The sequence below is a fragment of the Rhinoraja longicauda genome, chromosome 43 (assembly GCF_053455715.1).
Source record: "Rhinoraja longicauda isolate Sanriku21f chromosome 43, sRhiLon1.1, whole genome shotgun sequence".
Classification (NCBI taxonomy): domain Eukaryota; kingdom Metazoa; phylum Chordata; class Chondrichthyes; order Rajiformes; family Arhynchobatidae; genus Rhinoraja; species Rhinoraja longicauda.
Genome location: NC_135995.1, coordinates 9127434 through 9148386, shown reverse-complemented (window position 1 = coordinate 9148386; position 20953 = coordinate 9127434). Strand labels below are relative to the sequence as shown.

At 45.4% G+C, this 20953-nt stretch overlaps 1 protein-coding gene across 1 annotated transcript in view; it reads right to left on the bottom strand.

Moving 5' to 3' along the window:
* The window catches only part of LOC144612238 (zinc-binding protein A33-like), a 60235-nt gene extending 39722 nt beyond the window's left edge, over nucleotides 1–20513 (bottom strand). Inside the window, exons 1-5 of the mRNA XM_078431797.1 lie at nucleotides 20103–20513; nucleotides 19917–20012; nucleotides 17858–18091; nucleotides 17484–17506; nucleotides 11793–11911 (exon numbers count right to left, since the gene is read on the bottom strand). Coding sequence (XP_078287923.1) covers nucleotides 11793–11911; nucleotides 17484–17506; nucleotides 17858–18091; nucleotides 19917–20012; nucleotides 20103–20513 — 883 coding nt within the window. The remainder of the gene's footprint in view (nucleotides 1–11792; nucleotides 11912–17483; nucleotides 17507–17857; nucleotides 18092–19916; nucleotides 20013–20102) is intronic.
* Nucleotides 20514–20953: the final 440 nt, after the last annotated feature.

Sequence of the window (20953 nt, the reverse complement as noted above, 5' to 3'; positions counted from 1 at the left end):
TGGGGTTGGTGATATTTCGTGGTTACGGGGAGTAAACGGCCTTTTTGTTGTCCTCTGGTGGGAACAGGAGGCAAAAGTCGGCTGTCTCGAAACAGGCGGAAAACTCGCCCTCCTCTACCAGTTTCACTTTTTCCCTTTTTATTTCAGATGCAGCACGGAAACAGGCCCTTCAGCCCACCTAGTCCGTTCCGACCAGCGATCGCCCGTTCACACATTTATTCATTGAGAGATATAACGCGGAAACTAAACTAATATATGATACATTCCATACATCTCTCTCTCTCCCCTTCTCTCTTTCACACTCACCCCATCTTCCTCTCGTCCCTTTTGACTAAATATACTAAACTAAATTAAATAGCTATTGGGGCTAGCGGAATCAAGGAATATGGGGAGAACCTGGCACAGGTTACTGATTGTGGATGACCTGCCATGATCACAATGAATGGCGGTGCTGGTACGAAGGGCCAAATGGCCTCCTCCTGCATCTATTTTCTACGTCGTTATGTTTCTAAACTAAAAATAATCTCTCCCCTTTCTCTCCCCCTCCCCTCACAATAATCAATTAATTCACAATAATAAACTAAACTAATATTTGATATTCTTTCTCGCATTCCATTTTATAATAAATTCAACAATAAATTAAACTGACATTTGTTACCCACTCTGTCTCCCTCCCCATCCTCACCATCACTCTCTCCCCACTCTCCTCTCTCTTCCCCTCTCTCTGCCCTCTCCCTCTCTCCCTTTTCTCCCCAGACTCTCTCTCTTCCCCAGTCTCTCCACCTCTCCCTCCCCCCTCTCTCTCTCTCTCTCTCTTCCCCTCACCACATTTCTCTCTCTCCTCCCTTTTCACTAAATAAAATAAACTAAGTTAAAATAAAAACTGAACTCTCCCCTCTCTTCCTCCTCTCTCTCCCCCTCTCTCTCCCTTTCTCCCCCTCTCTCTTCCCCCTCTATCTCACCTCTCCCTCACTTCCCCTCTCTTCCCCCTCTCTCTCACCCCCTCTCTCCCTTTCTCCAGTCTCTCCCCCGTGTCTCTCTTTCTCCTCTCTCCCCCTGTCTCTCCCCCTCTCCACTTCATTTTCAGAATTTACAATAATAAACTAAACTAATATTTGATACCATGACCCCCCCTCCAGTTGAGAACACAATTTACAATATATTAAGCTAATATTTATAATAATAATAAACATTTATTTTATATAGCGATTTTCCAAGTGCTCAAATACGCTTTACAAAAACAGTCATGACATAAAAACAAACAGACGAACTGTCCTGACGGAAAAGCGGCGAACAAATAGCGCCATCGTCCTCTCACGTCAGGGTCCGGCAGTTGACAATAAAAACACGAGACACACAATTACAATTTTAACACAAACAGCCATCACAGTGATTGCTCCAGGCACACCCTCACTGTGATGGAAGGCAAAGAAAAGTCTTATCTCCTCCTCATCCTTCTCCCGTGGTGCAACGAGGCGATCGAGGCTCCCGACTTTTGAAGCCCCAACCGGGCGATGGAAAGTCCCCAGGGCCGAGCCGAGCAGGCCGATGAAGGTCCTGAGCCCACACCGGGCGATGGGAAGTGCCGCGGCCAGACCACGCAGGGCGATGAAGGGCCTGCGAGCGGGTCAATCAAACCTCGCGCTTCGGGGCGGTCGAAGCTGCTACGGCTGGAGCTCCCGTAAGCCGGTCGTCAGCCAGGGACCTGCGAACTCCCGATGTGGTCTGCAGGGCCCACGGCCGAAGCCTCCGTGATGGTAAGTCCAGGCCCTGCGACCGGAGTGTTCAACGTCGATCCCAGCTGGAGGCCGCCGACTCCACGGTGTTAGGCCGTAGCGCGAACGGAGATACGACACGGGAAAGGTCGCATCTCCGTTGAAGAGGAGATTAGAAAATAAGATTTCCCCCACCACCCCCACATATACAGAGCCATCTCTCCCCCTCCCCCCTCTCTCCCCCTACCCCCTCTCTCTCTCACACACAACTCTCTCTCGCTCCCTCTCTCTAATTCTACTATCAGCTACGACCTTATGACAAACAGGGGGAGGATTGGGGAGAGAGGGTGAGTAGTGTGGGAATGAGAGGAGTGGGGAGAGAGAGTGCGGTGGAGCATGGGGAGAGATAGGGGGAGTGTGGAGAATGTGAGGGGTAGGATTGTGGGCAGAGAGGGGGATGTGCGAGGGGAGAGAGAGATGGGGAGGCATGTGGGGGAGAGGGGGAGGAGTGTGGGGGAAAAAATAGGAGGAGTGGTTAGTGTGTGGGGAGAATGCAGGAGTGTGGGGATGGATAGTGGGAGGAGAGTGGGGAGAGAGTGGGGAGAGAGGGGGATGAGTATGGGGAGAGTGATTGGAGGAGTGTGGCAAGACAGAGGGGAGTGTGGGGAGAGAGTGTGGAGGAGTGTGGGGAGAGGGGAGCAGGTGGGAAAGCAGAATCGGAAAAGTGGGGAGAGAGAGAGGACAGAGAAGGTGAGGAGGAGGAGAGAGAGAGAGAGAGTGAGATGTGTTGGGAGAGACACATAACGTGTTATTCTTTCAATCGTACCCCGCAGAAAGTTATCGACTCATTAACACTGCTGCCTATTAAAGTGAAAATAACAAATAAATACGTCTGCACCCGCCAACGTGGATAGAACAACAAGATGCCGTGAGAGCTCATTACAGATGAGATTCATTACTGAAAATGCCAACGCTTATCCAGACCTACCTCTGACCGCACTGATAATATCAATGCGCCAGGTACAGCACTAACAGACAAACTGCTATTAAATGGCCCTTGGATATTTTATTACCACTGAACTCGAGCCTTGAAATCAGGGGAATTAAACATCAATAGATGTCCACTCTTCTCAAAGATGCAGATTAAGCAGAAAACATTATAATTGTCTGTCATATACATTGGTCATTTTTAATAGCAGTCCCTGATCATTGAAGTGTTTATTTCAGTTTCTACGAGTGCCAGGTTTACACTGCATGATGGGAGATATGCTCTCTTGAATTGCTTGATAAATAAGCACATAAATGAAGTCTGCGTGTGTGGCAGCTTTCTCTGTGCCGCTGTGTGGACAGCCCAGACGGATGAGTTGAACATTTACTCTCAGACCGACCTTGCTGTCTGGTCTGTGGATTTGAATTCACACCTACCTGTCAACTAGTCTGAAGTAGTTCACCACAAAATAAACTGCAGATTGAATAGAGCCACAGCTCGTGTTCACCGGCTGGAACTAATATTCCCCACTGGGAGAAGTACACAGCACATTTACCCATCTCCCCCTTTCTCAGATCTGATCCTGCATTTTAATTTTCAGCATTATGTGTTATTCTTTCAAGTGTCTGCCGGAGAGAGTTAATTAGCATTTCTAACCTGTGTTAATTAAGAATAAAATAACAAGTCAACGCATCTTCAGCTGCCGTGTTTACCAGCGTGGATAGATCAGCAAGGTGGAATTAGTGCTCATTAAAGTTTAGATTAATTATGGATATGGAACCTGCGTTAACCCTTTAGAGTCGAACATTTGAATTAAAAAGAAGGGATTATTTGAGAAGATGTGGGAAAAATTGATCGTTTATTTGAGCCATGACACGAACTAGATAAATGCAAAGCTAGATATTGGAAGATTGTGTTATATAGAACGAGATGGTATGTTTGTGCGAATATTGAAATATCTCTTGATAACCAATCATTGTTACTTTTTTATATTTTATTTGGTAGGTGTACCATACTGTCGTATTCAAATGTGTGCATTTATTTATCTCCTTTGTTTATTTATTCATTTATTTATGATGTTTTTCTTATTTTATTTTATTTACGTCGATGGTGTTCTACTGTTTTGTATATATCTCTGTGAAAAATCAATAAAAACTGAAGAGGAAAAAAGAAAGGCTTCTTTATTTTACATCGTATCAAATGTAAAACATCGATTTAATGTGATCATATCACTGCTTATCCAGACCCATCACTGACCACACTGATAATGTCACTGCTTATCCAGACCCATCACTGACCACACTGATAATGTCACTGCTTATCCGGACCCATCACTGACCACACTGATAATGTCACTGCTTATCCAGACCATTCACTGACCACACTGATAATGTCACTGCTTATCCAGAGAGAGAGAGAGAGAGAGCGAGGAGTGTGGTGAGAAAGAGGGGAGGAGTGTGGACGGAAAGGGAGGTGTGTGGGGAGGTTAAAGGGGAGGAGTGGAAAGGAGGAGGAGTGTGGGGAGAGAGAGCGGAGCGATGGGGAGAGGTGGAGGGGAGGGAGCAATGTGACGGGGAGAGAAGAAGTGGGCAAATATTGAGCGACGTGGGGAGAGCAGGAGGGGGAGAAATGGGGGAGGAGGTGTGGGGAGACGGATGGTTGGAGGAGAGGGAGAGAGGGGCCGTGGGAGTGTGGGGGAGAGGTATGGTATACACTGGAATTTAGAAGGATGAGAGGAGATCTTATTGAAAAGTAAGATCTCGTGGGTTTTCTCCGAGATCTTCGGTTTCCTCCCACACTCCAAAGACGTACAGGTATGTAGGTTAATTGGCTGGGTAAAAATGTTATAAAAAAAAATTGTCCCTAGTGGGTGTAGGATAGTGTTAATGTACGGGGATCGTTGGGCGGCACGGACTTGGTGGGCCGAAAAGGCCTGTTTCCGGCTGTATATATATGATATGATATGATGATATAAGATTATTAAGGAAGGGGTTGGACACGTTAGAGGCAGGAAACATGTTCCCAATGTTGGGGGAGTCCAGAACAAGGGGCCACAGTTTAATTAAGGGGTCGGCCATTTAGAACTGAGATGAGGAAAAAAAATTCAGTCAGAGAGTTGTGAATCTGTGAAATTCTCTGCCTCAGAAGGCAGTGGAGGCCAATTCTCTGAATGCATTCAAGAGAGAGATAGATAGAGCTCTTAAGGATAGCGGAATCAGGGGGTATGGGGAGAAAGCAGGAACGGGGTACTGATTGAGAATAATCAGCCATGATCACATTGAATGGCGGTGATGGCTCAAAGGGCCGAATGGCCTCCTCCTGCACCTATTGTCTATTGTCTATTGCCTGCCTGCAGATCACCACACGGTGGGAGTGTTGACCACAAAGGGGACTGCCCTGCAGTGCAGCGGATCACCACACGGTGGGAGTGTTGATCACAGTGGCAGGCCCTGTAGTGCAGCGGATCACCACACGGTGGGAGTGTTGACCACAAAGTGGATGGGCCTGCAGTTCCACACAACATTACTTACACATGGACATGTAGAACTCATTCAGAAGTCTATTAATAGTTATAGAAATCAGACATTTCATTCATTCCCCCCCCCCCCACCCCCACCAAAACAAAAAACAGTAGTAAACGTGCAGGTACAGCAGGCAGTGAAGAAAGCCAATGGCAATAGAAAATAGACAATAGGTGCAGGAGGAGGCCATTCGGCCCTTCGAGCCTGTACCCACCGCCATTCAATGTGATCATGGCTGATCATTCTCAATCAGTACCCCGTTCCTGCTTTCTCCCCATACCCCCTCACTCCGCTATCGTTAAGAGCTCTATCTAGCTCTCTCTTGAATGTATTCAGAGAACTGGCCTCCACTGCCCTCTGAGGCAGAGAATTCCACAGATTCACAACTATCTGACTAAAAAAGTTTTTCCTCATCTCTGTTCTAAATGGCCTACCTCTTATTCTTAAACTGTGGCCCCTGATTCTGGACTCCCCAACCATTGGGAACATGTTTCCTGCCTCGAACGTGTCCAATCCCTTAATAATCTTATACGTTTCGATAACATCCCCTCTCATCCTTCTAAATTCCAGTGTATACAAACCTAGTCGCTCCAGTCATTCAACATAGGACAGTCCCGCCATTCCGGGAATTATCCTGGTAAACCTACGCTGCACGCCCTCAATAGCAAGAATATCCTTCCTCAAATTCCTCAGTACTCCAGGTGCAGTCTTACTAGGGCCCTGTACAACTGCAGAAGGACCTCTTTGCTCCTATACTCAACTCCTCTTGTTATGAAGGCCAAAATGCAATTGGCTTTCTTCACTGCCTGCTGTACCTGCATTCTTCCTTTCAGTGACTGATGCACTAGGACGCCCAGATAATATAATAATATAATAATAATATTCATTTATTGTCATTGCAACGAGTACAACGAAATTAAAAAATAGCCAATCCTGACGGTGCGTACAAACATATATGCAATAAATGCAAAAAACAAATAAATACATAAATACAATCACGTTGTACGTCCCCTTTTCCTAACTTGTCACCATTCAGATAATAATCTGCCTTCCTATTCTTACCACCAAAGCGGATAACCTCACGCTTATCCACATTAAACTGCATCTGCCTTGTATCCGCCCACTCACACAACCTGTCCAAGTCACCCTGTAACCTCATAGCATCTTCCTCACAGTTCACACTGCCACCTAGCTTTGTATCATCTGCACATTTGCTAATGGTACTTTTAATCTCTTCATCCAAATCATTGATGTATATTGTAAATAGCTGCGGTCCCAACACCGAGCCTTGCGGTACCCCACTAGTCACTGCCTGCCATTCTGAAAGGGACCCATTTTTCCCCACTCTTTGCTTTCTGTCTGTCAACCAACTTTCTATCCATGTCAGTACCCTACCTCCAATACCATGTGCTCTAATTTTGCCTACCAATCTCCTATGTGGGACCTTGTCGAAGGCTTTCTGAAAGTCGAGGTACACCACATCCACCGGCTCTCCCCTGTCAATTTTCCTAGTTACATCCTCAAAAAATTCCAGTAGATTAGTCAAGCATGATTTCCCCTTCATAAATCCATGCTGACTCGGAACAATCCTGTTACTGCGATCCAAATGTTCCGCAATTTCGTCTTTTATAATTGACTCCAGCATCTTCCCCACCACTGATGTCAGACTAACTGGTCTATGATTTCCCGTTTTCTCTCTCCTTTCATGAAAATGGGGATTACATTAGCTACCCTCCGATCCACAGGAACTGACCCGGAATCTATAGAATATTGGAAAATAATCACTAATGCGTCCACAATTTCTAGAGCCACCTCCTTAAGCACCCTGGGATGCAGACCATCAGGCCCTGGGGATTTATCAGCCTTGAGTCCCATTAGTCTACCCAAAACTTTTCCCTGCCTAATGTGGATTTCCTCCAGTTCCTCTGTCACCCTAGGATCTCTGGCCACTAGAACATCTGGGAGATTGTTTGTATCCTCCTTAGTGAAGACAGATCCAAAGTACCGGTTCAACTCGTCTGCCATTTCCTTGTTCCCCATAATAAATTCCCCTGCTTCTGTCTTCAAGGGACCCACATTTGCCTTGACTATTTTTTTCCTCTTCACATACATAAAAAAGCTTTTACTATCCTCCTTTATATTATTGGCTAGTTTACCCTCGTACCTCATCTTTTCTCCCTGTAGTTGCCTTTTTCGTTATCTTCTGTTGCTCTTTAAAAGAGTCCCAATCCTCTGGCTTCCCACTCTTCTTTGCTATGTTATACGTCTTCCCTTTTATTTTTATGCTGTCCTTGACTTCCCTTGTCAGCCACGGGTGCCTCTTACTCCCCTTAGAATCTTTCCTCCTCTTTGGGATAAATTGATCCTGCAACTTCTGCATTATTCCCAAGAATACCTGCCATTGCTGTTCCGCAGTCTTTCCTGCTAGGTCCTCCTTCCAGTCAATTTTGGCCGGCTCCTGCCTCATGCCTCTGTAATCCCCTTTGCTATACTGTAATACTGACACCTCCGATTTTCCCTTCTCCCTCTCAATTTGTAGAGTAAAACTTATCATATTGTGGTCACTGCCTCCTAATGGCTCATTTACCTCAAGTCCCCTTATCAGGTCAGGTTCATTACATAACACTAAATCCAGAATTGCCTTCTCCCTGGTCGGTTCCAGTGCAAGCTGTTCTAAGAATCCATCTCGGAGGCATTCCACAAACTCTCTTTCCTGGGGTCCATTACCAACCTGATTTTCCCAGTCTACCTGCATGTTGAAATCTCCCATGACCACCGTAGCATTACATTTGTGACATGCCAATTTTAGCTCCTGATTCAACTTGTACCCTATGTCGAGGCTACTGTTTGGGGGCCTATAGATAACTCCCATTAGGGTCTTTTTACCCTTACAATTCCTCATCTCTATCCATACTGATTCTACATCTCCTGATTCAATGTCACTCCTTGCAAGGGAGTGAATATCATTTTTCACCAACAGAGCTACCCCAACCCCCTCTGCCCACTCGTCTTTCTTTTCTATACGTTGTGTACCCCTGAATATTCAGCTCCCAGCCCTGGTCCTCTCGTAGCCACGTCTCTGTGATACACACAACATCATACTTGCCAATGTCTAACTGAGCCTCAAGCTCATCCACTTTATTTTTTATACTTTGCGCATTTAAATACGACACTTTCACTTCGGTATTAACCTCCCCTCTCACACCGGTCACAATTGGCCCCGACCTTACTCTCGTTATCCCTTCTAGAACTTCCCTTCCCATTCATTCGAGAGTCCTTTACAGTTTCTCCTGTATTCGCTTCCCCTTTAACTCCAGCTTCGTATTCCCAATTTGTCAACCCCCCCTCCCCCCCCCCACTACTTACTTAGTTTCCGCCCGCCCGCCCCGTTAACCCCTCCAGCCCCGGAGAGCAGCACAGTGAGCCAGACCCGCCCCACTCGCATCCCAGCCTGACGTCGATCACCAGGGGCCCACGAGGAACCGCAGAAGCTGCTTTACAGAAAATTGACACAAAGCGATGGGGGTAACTCCGCGGGCCGAGCGGCGTCTCTGGGGAATTTGGGGTAGACGAGGTTTCGGGTCAAGACCCTGTACTGAACGATCGTAGAAGGAGATGTCGTGCGTTTGATAGATCACCGGATTCTGACAACAGAGTTTTATGTACCGAGGTATTTTATTACACTCCCAAATAATGCTCACGGAGCCATGTACCCGCGTACACGCTGGCGTACCCCGAGTACACAGCAACGTGCGCCGCCGTGTAGTGACCAGTTGTCGATCTCCCGGCACCGTTTCCGACACGATCCGAGGCCGGGGTTGTTCTCTGCTGCTCCGGGAGGGCGCCCGACACGATCCTATATGGTTCTTCGTCCATTCAGACCGCGCCGTACCCCCTCCCGTGAGGCAATCGTCAGGGGAGGGGGCGGGAGTCTGAAGAAGTGTATCGTTCCGAAACGTCACCCATTCCTTCTCTACAGAGATGCTGCCTGACCCGCTGAGATACTCCAGCATTTTGTGTGTACCTTTATCTTCTTGTTTCACGCTTTCTGTCTTTTCAACTATGGTCTTTGTCCAAATGTCTGCCTATCAAATTCGGCCCTCACCTTTATCCACCTATCATTCTCCAGGTTTTGTCCTGCAGCTCCTCTCTTCCGGCTTCACCCCCCCCCCCCACCCCACTCATTTCAATCTGAAGGTGGGTCCCGACCCAAAACATCACCGTGCCATTTTCTGCAGAGAAGCTGCCTGACCCGCTAAGTTACTACAGCACTCTGTGAAACGTCACCTATCCATGTTCTCCACAGATGCTGCCTGACCCGCTGAGTTACTCCAGCACTCTGTGAAACGTCACCTATCCATGTTCTCCACCGATGCTGCCCGACCCGCTGAGTTACTCCAGCTCTCTGTGTGTCTTTTTCCTTTTGTACAACCAGTATCCACGGATCCTCGCGTCTGCTGTTTGAAGAGATCTCTGTACCGTGACGCGGAGACGCGGAGAGAACTCAAACACGGGTTATTTTTTAAAGACTTTATTAAACATCAAGTTAAAGGTGAAGAGTTACAAACGTGAGCGGAGCCACAGCGGGTGATGTGCGCGCCGGCGGGTCGCAGACTGGAGCCCGCGATGTTGTAATGAGGTGTTGCATTTTGTGACGTGGAACAAGGGCAGGACCCACACAGTGAACGGTAGTCCTCTGGGGAGTGTTGTAGAGCAGAGGGATCTAGGGGTTCAGGGGCATGGTTCCTTGAAGGTCGAGTCGCAGGTGGATAAGGCGGTCAAAAAGGCTTTTCGCACATTGGCCTTCATCAGTCAGAGTATTGAGGATGGAAGTTGGGAGGTCGTGTTGCAGTTGGGGATTAAATGGGAGCCGTTCAGCGCCGACCTGTTGTCCACCGGGTTTCTGCCCCACAGCCCCTGAGCCCCGCTCCTGACGCCGGTCCCGGGACCCGACCCTTTTACACACCCGGAGCGGAACCGGAGCAGATTTTCAGCCAATGGTCTTCATCCAAAGTACAGAAGGAAGGATAAAGTTTCCCCGTGAATTTATTCCCAGTGAAGGTGTGGAGATGGGACTTGGTGGCCGCGTCGTAAAATGAAACTGTCCCGGACTCGTAACTGAGATAAACTCCCACCCTCCCGGGGACGGGACGGGCGGGGAGAGGGGATAGAGTGGAGGTGACTGCAACAAACTCATCATCCTCCCACACGATCCTCCAGACTCCAGTCTCCGGGGACAGTGTGACCCATCCCTCCCTCTCCACAGACTCTGCGGCGACTCCCAGACTCCATTCCTCACTCCCCGCCACCTCCACCTCCCAGTAATGTCTCCCCGATGTGAACCCCTCCGATCCCAGCACACACCGCCAGTTTGTAAACCTCTTCCCGGTGTCAGGGAGACTCCTCCGGGTCCCGGTCCGTCTCACCCTCTTCCGATCCTCAGACACCTCGAGCAGCGCATGCGCTGTTTCCACATCCAGGGTGACGGAGACTGGGGGGAGAAGCAGAGAATCAGAGAGTCCCCGGGGGGGGGGGAGGGGTCGGGGGGAGACTCGGGCAGCGCGGCCCCGGGACCGGGGGAGAGGCCGCTCGGCCTCGGGCACAGGCGGGCGGACAACTGAAACCCTGCCCGGGGTTTCACCCACGACCACATCGGGGGGACAACAGACATCTCCCCTGGAGTTTTTAATCCGAGGACGGCGAGGAGAATTTCGTGAGGTGGGGGAGGGTGGACGGGGAGGACGGGTGCGGAGAGTGAGGAGGATTGCGAGATTGCGGTGGTGAAGGAGAAACGAAGGGGGGGGGAGGCTACTCACAGGTGGAGGCAGATCGGAGCAGGAGGATATAGAGGTTAGAGGTAATTTGAGGTTGTTAAAGAGGAGGTAGAGGTGCGTGGTGGGGTCATCATGATCACAGTGAAAGGGGGCAGACACGAGGGGCCAGATGACCTGCCCCTGTTTCTATGAGTGGAGGGTGAGAGAGAGGGAGGGGTGGCTTGGAGCATGGAAGGAAGCAGAGGTTGAATGATCGGGTGTTGTACAGAATGGGAGGAGACTTGTGGTTGTGGGGTCGATGAAAGAGAGCGGATTCACGGGTGGATTTGATGGGTGTGTACAACTAACACACTGATCTCATTGTGAACCAATATATGAACTTCACTGAGGGACTTGACAATGTTCCGCATGTAAGGCTGGTCCAGAAAGCGAAGGCAGGTGGGACCCAAGACGAGTTGGTAAAATGGACCCATAATTGGCTTGGTGGTTGGAGGTGGAAGGTAGCGGTAGAAGGATGATTTTTCTGCCTGAAGGTATGTTACTGGTGGTGTGTATCACAGATCGGTGCTGCAACCTTTGCTGTTTATTTTATATTTTCATGGCTTGGATGTGAATGTAGGAGGTGTGTATAGTACGTTTGTGGAGAATGGGAAATGTTTTGGGTTGCGAGGATGTCTGTCAAAGTTTGCAACATGATCTCGGCTGGATCATCAAAACATTTTCATGCGTGGATATCAATTCTGGAGAACGCAGTTTTCTTCAGAAAAGAGGTGTTAAGAGGTATCAGTTTTACCTCGCTTGATGATATCAGATGTTTCTCTCAATGCCATGTTGTAGAAAAAGGTGCGATCAAACGTTTCAATCGGCAAAGCGTCATCTACCACCAACATTGGTTTGGCTTCATCACTAAACCTGCAAATATTTAATAGCTGGTTATAAACTGAGCATTTGAGCTGGTTTTTTAAAACGTACATTGTTTCAGTCAAAAGCATGTCCTACAGACTTCCGGTGGCGACATGTTGGACTAGACAATCTAAAAAGTTAGCTCTCAAAGAAACCAATTAAAACTAGCTCTTTTAAACATTAGTAACAACAGGAAGCGGGCCAATCGCAAGTTATATCGACAACGAAAGTTAACGATGAATAAAAATATGGAGACAAGGTTAAACAAAAAAGATAATGCGGATACTAAAGCTACGGACTTGGCAAAGAGAGCCACGCCAGATAAGGGAACCAGCTGTGGGGAACAAGACTCCGTAATATTGGCGGAGCTACGCAAGTTAAGACAAGAGCACACAGAAGCGGTAAATGACAACAAAAAAGCTCTGGTGAGACTAGAAACTAATTTAAAGGAGCTTTTGGAGAGAACCGCTTCACTGGAGCGACGAACAGTGAACATAGAAGAAAGGTTGGGGGAGACGGAAGACAGGGCAGCGCGGCTGGAAAGATCAGTCGCCTTTCTTCTTCAAAGGGAGGCGGCGTTAGCCGCAAAATGTGACGACTTGGAAGCAAGAGCGAGACGTAATAACATACGGATACATGGGATCCCGGAGGGCGCTGAGAAAGGCGACACCATAGGATTTGTGACTGATTTCATCCGAACAACATTACAAATCTCGGCGGCCGTCGATATCCGCATCGAAAGAGCGCACCGCTCGCTGACTACCAGACTGAAAGAGAGTGCGGCTCCCCCGCGAGCCATCATCGCCCGCTTCATTGATCACCAGGTGAAAGACCGCATCATACAACAAGCATGGAAACAAAAAATAACATATGAGGAACGGACCATTTACTTCAACCATGACTACACTACCGAGATACAGAAGAAGAGGAAACAAGTGCGGGATGTAATAAAAAAGTTGAAGGAGAAAAACATAAAGGCACAGTCCCCATATCCTGCAAGACTGAAGGTGTTTCTGGGAACAGAGACGAAGACATTCAATACACTGATGGAGGCTGCCCCCATGCTGAAGGACATGGGGATCCATGTGGAGGAGGACGAGTGGGAGAAACTACAGAGAGTGAGGATGGAGGGCAGCTGGACTACGGGGACAGGACAGAAGGGAAAGAGGAGACAGCCACCCATCACAGAGGCGGACATACAAGCCCTCGGTCTGTGAACTCTGAGGTTCACAGTGGTAAGGACTAAAAAAAAAAAAAAAACAGCCTGGAACTAAGGGTAAAAAAATAATGACAATCCTGAGGTATATATAATGCGGACAATCTGAATTTATGTTTAATGTTCAAAGAATTGAAAAGGAGCTAGTTATGGGATTTAAGTAACACTTATACTGAATAATGTCAAAATTGGTTGAAGGAGCAAAGCTGGATCTCAATTTGAGCAAGGAGCAACTTAATTCTGAGAAGTTGCAGGTGCACATTGTGCTATTTCCCCAGAGAGATTGCCACACTCTCTGATGACGGGACTTTTGGGAGTCACATGTTATGTTTGTATAGTAGTTCAGAGGGAGATGTGTATTGTTTGTTTGTTTTTTCGCTGTGTATCGTTTTGCACAGTTGTTTTGATTTATAGGAGGAACCGAGTTTATGGCCTACATCTTAAAATGTCATGAATAAGTTGAACCTTGTTTCTTATAATGTGCACGGTCTAAATCACCCTATTAAGAGAAAGAAAATATTGAGTCAGTTGAAGAAACTACAATGTGCCATTGCACTAATCCAAGAAACTCACTTGAGTGAAAATGAACATAAAAAACTGAAAAGGGAATGGGTAAACCAAGTATTCCATGCTTCATATGGCAAGAAAAGGGGGGTGGCCATACTAATTAATAAATCCCTACCATTTTCTGTAGAGAAAGTGATTAAAGGTGATATGGGAAGATATATCATGGTGGTTGGCACAATAGGAGATATGAGTATTTCAATATTAAACATCTATGCCCCAAATGAAGAAAATGAAACATTCTTTAAAAACATAGCCAATATACTTACCAGTAACGGACGAGGGATGATAATTTTGGGAGGGGATTTTAATACCATACAGAATGGTAACTTAGACAGGTTGCCATCTGAGAGGGGACCAAAAACAAAAAAATCCAGAGTCCTAAATAATGTTATAAAAGAATTAGGTCTGGTTGATCCATGGAGACATAATAATCCTAAAGGAAGAGATTTTACCTTTTATTCTAATCCACATGGGAGTTATTCGAGAATAGACTTTTTTTGTGTGTCAAAACAACAGATACATACAGTCAGGGACTGCAGTATAGAATCCATAACTATAAGTGACCACGCCCCTGTCATACTATCCATTGAGCTGGGCAGGGAATCCTTCTTTAAGTACTGGAGACTTAATGTGTCAATCCTATCAGATGAAAAGGTTGTCAAAGAACTAAAACTAAACTTAAAGGAATATTTTCAAATAAATGACAATGGCGAGGTCTCACCATCGACATTATGGGAGGGAGGAAAAGCAGTCATGAGAGGGAAAATAATAGAGATAACTTCCAGATTGAAAAAAACCCGAATGGAAAGGCAAGGAAAGCTAGAAAGTAAAATCAGAGAGTTGAAGTTAGAAAATAAAAGAACAAGAAACAACTCTGTTCTCGTCGAATTAAAAAAAATGAGACAAGAGTTAGACGAACTTTTAACATATAAAGCAGAAGGAGCTCTTCGTTTTATAAATCAAAGATATTATGAGATGGGTAACAGAGCAAGCCGGTTACTGGCATTCCAACTGCGAAAAGCTCAAACAAATAGAATAGTTACAAAAATAAGACATCCCACTTCCAATTTTATTATGGCTAAGCCAAAAGAGATAGCAAAGGCCTTTGCAGAATATTATAAAAACTTATACAGTGACTCAGAATCTAATCTCACTGAGACCAAAACACAAGAATTTTTCAAAAAACTACATTTACCAGCATTAAAGGTAGAAGAAGCATCTGAAATGATAAAACCAATTTCGTCACAAGAAATAGCCGATACTATAAAAACCCTTAAAAGTAACAAATCCCCAGGTACAGATGGCTTCCCAGGGGAGTATTATAAATGTTTTGCAGAAGACATAACACCAGAATTATGTAAAGTTTTTAATTATGCGCTATCAACAGGAAACCGCCCAGATACTTGGTCAGAAGCCATAATTTCCGTATTACATAAGGAGGGCAAAGATCCGACTTCATGTGAGGGATATAGACCGGTCAGCTTGCTCTGTAATGATTTAAAAATATTAACAAGCATACTAGCACAGAGAATGCAACAACATATAACTAAATTAATCAAGCCAGATCAAACGGGGTTTATCCCGGGGAGACAGGGGGCTAACAATATCAGGAGAACACTAAATCTTATATCATGTGCTAAAAATAATCCCAGACCTACCATGCTGCTTAGCCTAGATGCACAAAAAGCGTTTGACCGTGTGAAATGGAACTTTTTATATCAAACATTGAAGGTTTTTGGGTTTCACTCAACGTTTATAGACTGGGTAAGAATTGTTTATAAAAATCCCAAATCACGGATCAGAATTAATGGCTGCTGCTCAGACTTCTTCTACCTCAAAAGAGGAGTCAGGCAAGGAGATTGCCTGAGCCCGCTACTGTTTGCTGCAAGTATTGAACCGTTAGCAGAGTCAATAAGACAAAATAAAAACATTAAAGGAATAAAAGATGAAGGGGGCATAGAACACAAGACGTTATTATTTGCGGACGATTTATTAACATACATAGTGGAGCCCTCCACGTCTATACCAGCTCTACTAGATAACCTAAAAGAATATGGTGAAATATCAGGATATTTGACAAATGAAGCCAAATCAATAGCAATGATGCTCTCAGGAGATTGTCCAGAGGAACTTAAAGAAAAAGTCCATTTTAAATGGACCAAAAAAGGGTTTAGATACCTTGGTATAATTATCACTTCGAATACAGCACAGCTATTTGAAGCTAATTATGGGAAACTGATATCTGAGATAAAGGATGATTTGGCTGGATGGGAGATTTTACCGTTGACTCTGGTGGGAAGAGTAGAAACAGTCAGAATGAATATATTGCCAAGACTGTTGTTTTTGTTCCAATCGTTGCCTATTATGATCTCGGGAGCTTTTCTAAAAAAACTGGATAAAATTATATCGAAATTCTTATGGCAAAGTAAAAAAGCAAGAATTAAATACAAGACGCTTCTTAGCAAAAAAGAAAAGGGAGGGTTGAACTTGCCTAATTTAAGAAATTATTATTGGGCAACGCAACTCAGAGCCTTAATCATGTGGACCACTAAAGAGAAAGATTCAATGTGGGTGGAGATGGAGCAAAACGCTTGTAAAAATTTGCCTTTAGAATCACTCCCATTTTTAAACGAGAAGGCCCTGAAGAGGCTCAGGATGGGCAACGAGTGGATTAGGGTAACAATGAAAATCTGGTCAGCAGTAAGAAAGAAGCTGAAGCTGTCAAATTCTGTAAGCAGGGCTACTAGAATAGCAAAAAACCCAGACTTTGTACCATCTACCATGGACTCAGGATTTGACAGATGGGCTGACAAAGGGCTAATATACATACATCAAATGTTTCAGGGACAAACAATGAAAATATTCACACAACTTCAAAAAGAATTCAATTTACCTGCTCATGACTTTTACAAATTCTTACAGCTAAGAGATTACCTACAGAAACATCAGGAATGGGAGAACATCTGCAAGACTCCATCTAAACTAGAGGAAGTGTTGTGGGGGTTCTCGGAAGACAAGTCAAAAAAAGGGATTATATCAAAAATTTATGAAGCACTACAACATGAATCCAAAGAGAACAACTTACATATCAAAGAAAAATGGGAACTGGAAGCGAATATCATAATATCAGAAGAAGGGTGGGAGGAATCATTTAAAGAGGGACATAAACTAACTAAGAGCCCAACATGGAGGGAATTTGACTGGAAAGTTAAAATGCGTTACTTTTATACTCCATTCATTACATCGAAATATAGTAATACAACTGATTTATGTTGGAGGGAGTGTGGAGAAGTTGGGGACTCCACTCATATATTCTGGGATTGCCCAAAAATACAGGATTTCTGGAAGAATATTCAAAAGGAAATTAAACAGATTATGGGCATTAACTTCCCTCTGGAACCAGCACTTTACATTTTGGGTATAATTCCTGACAGTATGACAGATAAGAGTTCGAAACATTTACTGAGAATCCTGCTGCTGATAGCAAAGAAGACGATAACAACTTCGTGGTTGAAACCACAGCCTCCAAGCATAATGCAATGGAGAGATAGGGTAAAAAATGTGTATATAATGGAAAAAATCACAGCAAGGTTACAGTTGACAACAGACATGTTTGATAAAAGATGGTCATTATTAATACAGGCAATGCCGGGACTCGAGTCTCCTCCGTTTTTGGGAACTTAAAGTAAGGGTATTTACATTCAATATGCATCTCCTATGTTTGTTTAGTTTGTGTTTGTATGTATGTAAAAAAAATAATAATAAAAATAAAGTAAAAAAAAAAAAAGCATGTCCTACCTCGTCTTGCGACCAGCTACCTCCTGAAATAAATAAAACACAAATGTCAATAAACTGAGATGGATCATCATGATCCCGACAGCGGGTATTTCGCCAAATTGCTACAAAAATCCCGAATGCAGTAAAGAGAACGTGGAATTCAGAGGATAGCCTGAAGACAATATTGCAGATAAATTTAAGTTGAAGGTGGGATGAATACATGAGGATTCCTGGAATTTGGTGCATTGTTGTCGGATGTGGTGAGTAGTTGGAACAGACGGAACATTGACCCAGTTCTGAACTACTGGTAAATGCGGCGTTTATTTCAGAAGTTTAACCCACCATTTTTGGGAATGTCCACTTTCACTTCGCCAAACTGTAGTGTAACCCCTCACCTTCAGAAATATCACGCCGTCCTTGTGATCTATCTGTTCCTGTAACTTTGAGAGCTCCTCCTGAATGGACTTTAAATTCTCTTGAATCTCTTGAAGATTTTTCTCCATTGTTTTTACAATCTTCTTCTCTTCCTCCTGAATCTCTCCCAGTAAGCACTGCTCTTTCTCAGTGAGAATCTGGTGCAGTTCAGCAAACTGGGATGTGATCTGTGACTGAAGGTTGTGTGACTCTTCCTGTCAGATGAAAGTTCAAAATCAATATATTGTGTTCCCTCGTGACATGGAATGTGACATTTGGCTAGTCAGTGTCGAGTCCTGCAGTGCAGACCAACATGTCCATGCTGGGCTCTGTACGTATCTACACTAATTCCATTTACAAACGACAATAGACAATAGGTGCAGGAGTAGGCCATTCAGCCTTCGAGCCAGCACTGCCATTCAATGCGATCATGGCTGATCACTCTCAATCAGTACCCCGTTCCTGCCTTCTCCCCATACCCCCTCACTCCACTATCCTTAAGAGCTCTATCCAGCTCTCTCTTGAAAGCATCCAACGAACTGGCCTCCACTGCCTTCTGAGGCAGAGAATTCCATACCTTCACCACTCTCTGACTGAAAAAGTTCTTCCTCATCTCCGTTCTAAATGGCCTACCCCTTATTCTTAAACTGTGGCCCCTTGTTCTGGACTCCCCCAACATTGGGAACATGTTTCCTGCCTCTAATGTGTCCAATCCCCTAATTATCTTATATGTTTCAATAAGATCCCCACTCATCCTTCTAAATTCTAGTGTATACAAGCCTAATTGCTCCAGCCTTTCAACATACGACAGTCCCGCCATTCCGGGAATTAACCTAGTGAACCTACGCTGCACGCCCTCAATAGCAAGAATATCCTTCCTCAAATTTGGAGACCAAAACTGCACACTGTACTCCAGGTGCGGTCTCACCAGGGCCCGGTACAACTGTAGAAGGACCTCTTTGCTCCTATAATCAACTCCTCTTGTTATCAAGGCCAACATTGCATTGGCTTGCTTCAGTGCCTGCTGTACCTGCATGCTTCCTTTCAGTGACTGATGCACTAGGACACCCAGATCTCGTTGAACATCCCCTCTTCCTAACTTGACACCATTCAGATAATAATCTGCCTTTCTATTCTTACTTCCAAAGTGAATAACCTCACACTTATCTACATTAAACTGCATCTGCCATGTATCCGCCCACTCACACAACCTGTCCAAGTCACCCTGCAGCCTTATTGCATCTTCCTCACAATTCACACTATCACCCAGCTTAGTATCATCTGCAAATTTGCTAATGGTACTTTTAATCCCTTTTTACCTCTATTTAATCCATTGCTTTCATTACCTTGGCAATTCAAGAGCTCGGCTTAATATGACTGAAATAGTTGGTGAAAGTAATGTACAAGCACATCATTCCCATTTCCCCAGTACAATTCCCTGCAACCTGTTCCATTTCATGTGTCCATTAACTCTCATTGGACAGAACCACGTCACCAGGACTAGCAGACAGCAGCACCATTTTTAATGACAGACTTCACAGATTCATACAGCAAGGGGTGTTAGATACCGACCAAGACGTCCCATCTGCGCTATTTCCACCTGTCCGCATTTGCCCCAGATAGTTCTAAAACTTTTTTCTCCAGGAAATTGTTCAATGACGTTTAAAAGGGATTGTTATGGTACCTGACTCAACTACCTCATCTGGCATCTCATTCCGTATACCCACTACAAAAGTTGCCCTTAATGTTCGTATTAAATCTGTTCCTTCTCACCTTAAACCCATGCCCTCGCACTTTCGACGCCCTACTCAGGGTAACGGACTGAGTATTCACCCGAACATTACGTTTCATGATATTATACACGTGCAATACATCATTATTCAGACTCCTGCGCTCCATTTGGTAAAGTCCTTGCCTGCCCAACCTCTCCCAATAGCTCGGGCCCTCGACCACTGAGCTCTACACAGGTGCCCACTGATTACACACAACAGAGGGATTAAATCTACACAAAAACCTTAAATCAATAAGACAAAGCCTCACCTGAACTCCAGAAATGTTCTCTTCCTGTAGCTGCTCCATGTACTCGATGTCTGATTTCTTTTCTGTGAGAGATTCGAAAGATGATTCCACCTGATCCTGGGGTTGGGTTTCAGATCAGAGAATAAACATGTCAGACAATAAAGAATAGATTACACAATGATGTCATCAAATCCGATTTGCTTTTACCTTGTAGATTTCAACAGCTTCATCTACCGGCATGAAGCTGTGAGACTTGTGTTCCCGCCCAGCTGCACAAACCACACAGATCAGCCTCTTGTCAGTCTCACAAAACAGCTTCAGTTCTTCCTGATGTTTCTCGCAGTGAAGTTTACTTTCCTTCTCTGTCCGATTCAGGCTCAGTGTTCGAGCTTTCTCAGCCAGTCTAACTAAGGCCCGATTTACTTTGAGGGCGCGGTCTGTAAACTCCTCTCTACATTCCGGGCAGGAGTTTCTCTCCTCCCTGTCCCAACTCTGTGTGATACAGGAGCGGCAGAAGTTGTGCCCGCACTCCAGTGCCACCGGATCGGTGAAGAAATCCAGGCAGATGGGACAAACTACCTCCTCGGTCCAACTCTCGACCGAGTCTTTCGCAGCCATTGTAACTCCGCCACTTCCTGGTTCAGTGTTTCCCACTGCGCGCGCTGCCGTCTCCGGCAATTACTTTATTTGGCTGCAAGTGTTCAGTGTGAAGGTGTCCTGGCCACTTCCAACTAATCATTCGAGGGAGGGGTCAGTTAGACATTAAAGCGGCCTGAATATAGACGAAAGGGGAGAGATTGCCCTGGGATTGTGTAAGGCGGGACAGGGACCAGCGCTAAGGAGGTGTAACTGAGGAGGCGTTGCACTTGTTGGGCAGTGGAACCCGCCGCCCGCATCTCCGTTCACAGCCCGGGATCAGGATGGAAGTAATATTATTAAAACATATTTTAATCCACATCAGTTCACTCGTCTCTCGCGCTACAGTCTTCAGGTGCATCTATATTTGGGTAAGCCGTGCATCATTTCATATTAAGGATGTCCAGTGTGGACCAATGTGT